This window comes from Homalodisca vitripennis, chromosome 5 (assembly GCF_021130785.1).
Source record: "Homalodisca vitripennis isolate AUS2020 chromosome 5, UT_GWSS_2.1, whole genome shotgun sequence".
In the NCBI taxonomy this organism is placed as follows: domain Eukaryota; kingdom Metazoa; phylum Arthropoda; class Insecta; order Hemiptera; family Cicadellidae; genus Homalodisca; species Homalodisca vitripennis.
This window is the reverse complement of record NC_060211.1, coordinates 52,653,167-52,659,439: the sequence shown is the minus strand read 5'-3', so window position 1 is coordinate 52,659,439 and position 6,273 is coordinate 52,653,167. Positions and strand designations below refer to the sequence as shown.

The 6,273-nt window shown below is 34.4% G+C and overlaps 1 protein-coding gene across 2 annotated transcripts in view; it reads right to left on the bottom strand.

Annotated features, from left to right (window-relative positions):
* Nucleotides 1–3,339: 3,339 nt before the first annotated feature.
* Nucleotides 3,340–6,273, bottom strand: part of LOC124362192 (aspartic proteinase A3-like) — a 33,515-nt gene continuing 30,581 nt past the window's right edge. For both annotated transcript variants that reach the window (XM_046816481.1, XM_046816480.1), the window contains exons 8-9: nt 4,352–4,444; nt 3,340–3,598 (exon numbers count right to left, since the gene is read on the bottom strand). In XM_046816481.1, coding sequence (XP_046672437.1) covers nt 3,443–3,598; nt 4,352–4,444 — 249 coding nt within the window. In that variant the 3' untranslated portion in view covers nt 3,340–3,442. The remainder of the gene's footprint in view (nt 3,599–4,351; nt 4,445–6,273) is intronic.

Sequence of the window (6,273 nt, the reverse complement as noted above, 5' to 3'; positions counted from 1 at the left end):
AACATCCACAGTTAATGAGATAGCTGTTTTTCTAATGTGATTATAAAATTAAGTCTTTGATAAAATAACATCAAAGTTCACTAACTCTCTGCACTATGATGTTGCTGTAACAGGACCAGCAACCACCTAGGACCAGATGATGAGGAAATCCCTCATTGCTCATTATTCTAAAAAGACCTATGTGTTGCTTCAGGGGTGACAGGATATTTAGGAGGGGTAAGGGTGCAGGTAGGTGCAGCTTCCTTTTGAGATCCCATGAGGACATAGTACTGTGTCATCTTATTGCAAATTAAAATACATTCAGAGAGAACAGGTGTCTTGTCAATAAATATATGCTAAAATACGAGGGCTGTTCAGAAAGTAACCTCCGGTTGGTCACAGTGCGGGTAGTGGAGGGGAGTAGCGCGCCATCTGTGCATTCACGCACTAAGCAGGTCAGTCGGCATCAAGCTGTAGTCGAGTGAACATCGTACCTGCGCTAGTTTAGTTTTTGTGGCAGTTTGAAATGTGTGCTGCAATAGAAAATACCGCCAAATGTGAAGTGCGTGCTGTTATACGGTTTTTTACAGCCAAAGGATACTCTGCAGCAGCTATTCATCGTGAGCTTTGTGCCGTGTACGGACCACAAGTTATGAGTGAAGGAGTTGTCCGTGAATGGGTACGTTTATTTAAAAGTGGACGAGAAAACGTTCATGATGAAGAGAGGAGTGGTAGACCATCCTTGGTGACTGACGAACTCGTTCAGACAGTTGATGCAAAAGTTCGTGAAAATCGACGTTTCACAATGGCGGAGTTGTCTACTGATTTTCCACAGATTTCTAAGACTCTTTTGTACGAGATAGTGACAGCAAGATTGGGTTACCGTAAGTTATGTGCACGATGGGTGCCCAAAATTCTTACCGACCACCACAAAACTCAAAGAATGGCCTCTGCATTAGACTTTCTGTCACGTTATGCGGACGAAGGAGAACCATTGTTAAACAGAATCGTGACCGGTGACGAAACCTGGATTAAGTACGTAAACCCTGAGACAAAAGAACAATCAAAGATGTGGGCACATTCAGATTCGCCTACCAAACCAAAAAAAGCCCGGCAAGATTTTTCTGCCAGAAAACTGATGGCAACGGTGTTTTGGGATGCCAAAGGGGTGTTGTTGGTTGAATTCATGGAACGTGGGACGACCATTAATCAAGACGTGTACTGTGAAACACTAAAAACATTACGACGGGCTATACAGAACAAACGCCGTGGTATGCTGACTTCCGGTATCGTTTTTTTGCACGATAACGCCCGTCCTCACTCTGCTTGCAGAACAACAGCCCTTCTTAAGTCCTTCAAGTGGGACGTTTTCAACCATCCACCTTACAGCCCAGATCTGGCGCCAAGCGACTATCACCTCTTCATGCATATGAAGAAATGGCTCGGGTCCCAGCGGTTTGATGACGACGAAGAGCTCAAAGATGCGGTCACAGGCTGGCTCAAGGCACAGGCGGGTGATTTTTATGCAGAAGGAATTTCAAAGCTTGTGAAGAGATACGATAAGTGCCTCAATCGTGATGGAGACTATGTCGAAAAATAGTGCAAAGATGTAGTTGTAAGATGTATATATTAAAATATTTTTACTTAACTTGGTGTATTTTTTTCAATCGACCGGAGGTTACTTTCTGAACAGCCCTCGTATAAATATAGATTAGGTTTAGAAAAGAGACTGAACTAAATAATAAAATATACTGGCTAGGTTTTAAAATTTTACATCAGAATACAATTTTTGTAAAGACAAAGAATAAATAAATGGTGTATAAAATAAATCTAGTGAACTAGACCTATAGACCAAACCTTTTCACCCCAATATCTCAAAATTTGAGGTTAGTGATGTGACATTCCTGGACATCCACTGGGATGCCCAGATTTGTCACACATTGGTTTTTGTTGTACTCAGTACAGGTTCCATCGGTAGGACTATACAACCAGAAGGGAACTCTCTTGGGAATTACAGCAACAATTACTAAAGACAGTTAATAAAAAAGCTATCAAAGGCTTAAATTTAGAATGATAATTTATTGATAACCTAGAACTACTGAAGGTTGGGTTGAACCACAAAGCTAACAAGGATTTTATAAAATTAGTCTGAATAGCAACAATAACAAGCATATTACAGTAACAGCTGTTGTTATTGCATTCAGATTGTCCAAAATGCATTTGATTCAGTGTTTGTTTTCTTTCAATTAAATTTGAATTGATTAATTTAGAACTTGTTTGCTATTGACTTTATTTACATCTATTTTCTCAGGATTAAATTCTCTACAATGTTGTGTCATGGATTTTATGTATTTATTAGCCATTTAATGAAGTTAATGCCTCAAACATAAAAACGTGTTTTTTTTGACAATGAATATTTGTTTTTAAAGATAGTTAATTTAAAAACTAATTGACTTAAAGTTTTGGGACCTAGTTTATTTAATTTTTGAGGTTGAAATTCATATGAAATGATCAAATAATTACTGATTTAATGATTTCAGTCCAGGTTCCTTGGAGTGGAAATCTGAGCAAAATCTTTTACTAGCCTTATCTCATTATGAAGCATTTCCAGACATTAGTTTATATGAAGTTTTTGTCTTGTTTTTAGGTCTACAATCACCTGTTAAAATGTTTTCCTTTCCTCCCGAATCATACATGGGGCCCAACCAATTGCTTGTTCAGGCCCTTCGAGAGCTGTCTAATGCCCTGTATATTGATACTTATTAAGTTGTAGCATAGGTACTAAAATCAAGTTCTGGTTTTCAAAAACATCAATATTTAACTTATTGATATTTTAACTATTTTAAATACTTTATTCACCCAAGCTATCACAATAATTATTCTAAATTCAACTTTGCAACCAAATCTGCATTAACATTTACACTCTATTATTTTAATTTTAATTCAACTTTTTAGATTGGTTCATATATTTTACCAATTTCTTTATCTATGGGTAAATATGTTTTAGTATTTGATGAAAAACGATATTTTCCAATGTAGGACAGGAAACACAGGAAATAGTTGTTATGAATTTAAAAGTGACATTAATAACACCTAAAGTTTTGTAGAAGCAATAGATGTTTGTGTTTTGTGGAGTGTACAATATAGAAGGTGGGTGGAGAAACTACAATTGTACATGTTAAGGAGTTACTTGAAGAAGATGAATGGAGTTCCTTTCTCTCAATTTTAAGTAGTGCTTTTTAGGAAACTAGAGAGAGAACAGCACTAAATCCACCTATCAGGATTTTTAATGCTAATACTTTCCAAAAGTTTCTTCACATTCATTATCTGTATAACACATAAGAAGAAAAACACTTAAAATCTTGATAATCTATTTTTATTGTATATTGGTCATGATCAGTCTTACAATTACAATCAGAGTTATTAAAGTTTAAAAATTATCTATACAAATTTGTTATTTAAGCTAAACTGCTAATGCAAATCCAAGTCGTCCACGCCCATTGTTGAACTGAGTGTAGACCCGGCGTAAGAAAACGTCTCCTAGGATCCAGATTGGTGCACCAAGATCCACTTCCATGAATCCACTAATGCAAACTTTGAAAACAACAAACCTGCGCATCTGAAAGTTTAAAAATCATTATCAATTTTATTTTTTCGTGCCCATATATATTGTATAACTTAGTACAGATTTAATTTGTGATATTTAGGGGAGTGATTATAATTGAAGGTCATAGATATTACAGTTTTGAAAGCACATGTTAACATCAAACAGCTAATTTTGATTTATTTTATTTAGCACTAGTTTTTTAATATTTCACAAGAAAGCGCGCGCACACACACACACACACACACACACACACACGCACACATTCATACACTTATGCCAGTAATGGATATTTAACTTCCAAGTGTTATTGCAAAATTTTGTATCAAAATTTTGAGTGCGTATTTATTGTATTATTGCCCCCCGCCTGTGAGTAAATCTGTCTGTGAGAACACTAAGATTATTTATTAGTCTTGGTATGTTATTTTAATGTTGGTTCCAGCTAATGTGATATTTGTAAAATAAAATAACATCATACATGCTTTATAAAATATTAATTCCAAGAGTGAGAATAATATTTAATCTAATTGTCTAAAGTAGTAGTTCTCAAAATTAAGAGAATATAAGAAAATATGAGATAGGTTATTTAGGATGAGTTTTTCTCTTTTATAACATAATAGCATCATCACACATGAAATGCATGTAGTAATATTAAAAGGAGAGTGAATGTTAGAGAGCTACACCTACCATAATTCAATACAATTCATACAAACTAATTGGTACCAGAATTAATTAAATATACATTAATAATATTTATGAGAAACCCACCTCCAGAACATAATCTCTGCCAGTTAGATTGAATTGAACTCCGTTTATATGGAATACAACGTTAGGGAGCTGGTCTATTGTGTTGCAATCGACCTAAAACATAAAATACAATATGATTATGGTCAAATGTGGTGATTAGTATTATAAAACAAACAATAAAATGTTCACAAAAAAGCTATTGAGACAAAACCAAATAAAACTATACTCTTAAATGAAAACAGACAAGTCATTTAACAAAACAAGCTTGTTGAAAGCGTGAAATATTAAAAATAAATTTTTAACAAATGACGATATTAAACGATTTTGGTTAGTCATTACATGATATCATAATACAATAAGATATAAATATTTTTTTGTGGTATTCGCGATAATGGAGATTAACAAATAATTATTTTTCCATGAGGATGATTGACTTTGTATACAATATCTGCCCAAAAGTAAGTGCAATGGAATTAATACGACAAAAGTATAAAGAAGATTAATGCCTCCAACTAGGAGCTCAAATATTACAAATTTTCTTTTTAATATTATTATTATTTAATGTAATTTTCATGAAAATGTTGATATACAACTTAATATATTTTGGTTTAGCTACAAAAAAGAAAAAACATTTGTGGGTCAAAGCATGGTTCTCTAAACACAGAACTAACTTTTAAACAATCAATGAAGCACCTTCAAGGTCTTAAAGATAATTCAATTCAAGAATTGAATCCTTACGGGAATATTTTTTGGGTTTTTTTTTACTTGGGGGTAGGTATTGGTCACAACAATAATTTAGAGTTAAAAACTATCTGGAATTATTTGTCATAGGTAAGATCAGCACAATAAAAATAAATAAGCCTTTAAGAATCATGGGCTTTATTATTCTGGTGAAATCCTTTAAAATGAGCTTTGCCCATAAGGCAAAGAATATTTTTACATGTTTTTAAGAGCAGTAGTGACTGGCACAAACAAAATAACTTAAGAGAAATGATTCTACATTATACTGAGTTTATTTACAAAAATTCCAAAATTTTGCAGTTTTCCAAAAAGATTATTCAGAACTTTAAAAAAAAAATAAAAAATTATAAACAAACTCAAATTCAACTAAATGAAAGAATGAAAGTTGAGTTTAACACCATTTCACATTCCACTTAATACAGCATCTGACACTGTCACACTTGACTCCTGGAATCTGGTGTCCACAATCCACATCTGACTGAAGAAATGTCCAGCAAGACCGAAACAGTACAGCATCTTGGCAATACTACTGAGCAGTTGCCATGATTTTAGTAACATCTTCTATGCGCAATGCAATTATTCTTGGGTCAGGAATATAAGTTTCTGTAATGTATTGAATTACAATAATAATTATAATAATAATTATTATACATATTATAAATTGTTACTGGCAAGTTAAAGCCACAGCCAAAGACCAACTGTATGATCTATGATGCTGTGACGTCATATGGGGTGATTAGTTTGAATAAATGCCATTGGCTGTTCTCATCACGCCACCAGATCACACCACCTACCACTTCCAGTGTCCTGCCCTTGTCTCTCTCTCTGTTACCCTCCAACCTTAACCGAGCACAGTCGATGATGTAAACTAATTCAGTCTTTTATTCCGATTCCCCGTAACCCGTACACAACAATTGGCGACGAGGTATTAATGCGATCCCGCGAGTGCAATGCAACCTGTTCGATTGTGCGTAAATAATTTCTCCGAAAATTATAGTGGGAGGAAGTGTGTCTGTAGTTTGGCGTCACGTGGACTCAAAATCGGTACATTTTGATGTTGGAAGACAAGGTCGTAAATTAGAACATTTCGTCTTTATTTAGTGAAACAGTATAAATGGCGGGAATTATTGGCGGAATCGGTGACTTCGACAACAGTGCAGAAACTTGGAATTCGTATGTTGAACGATTTGAATTATTCGTTG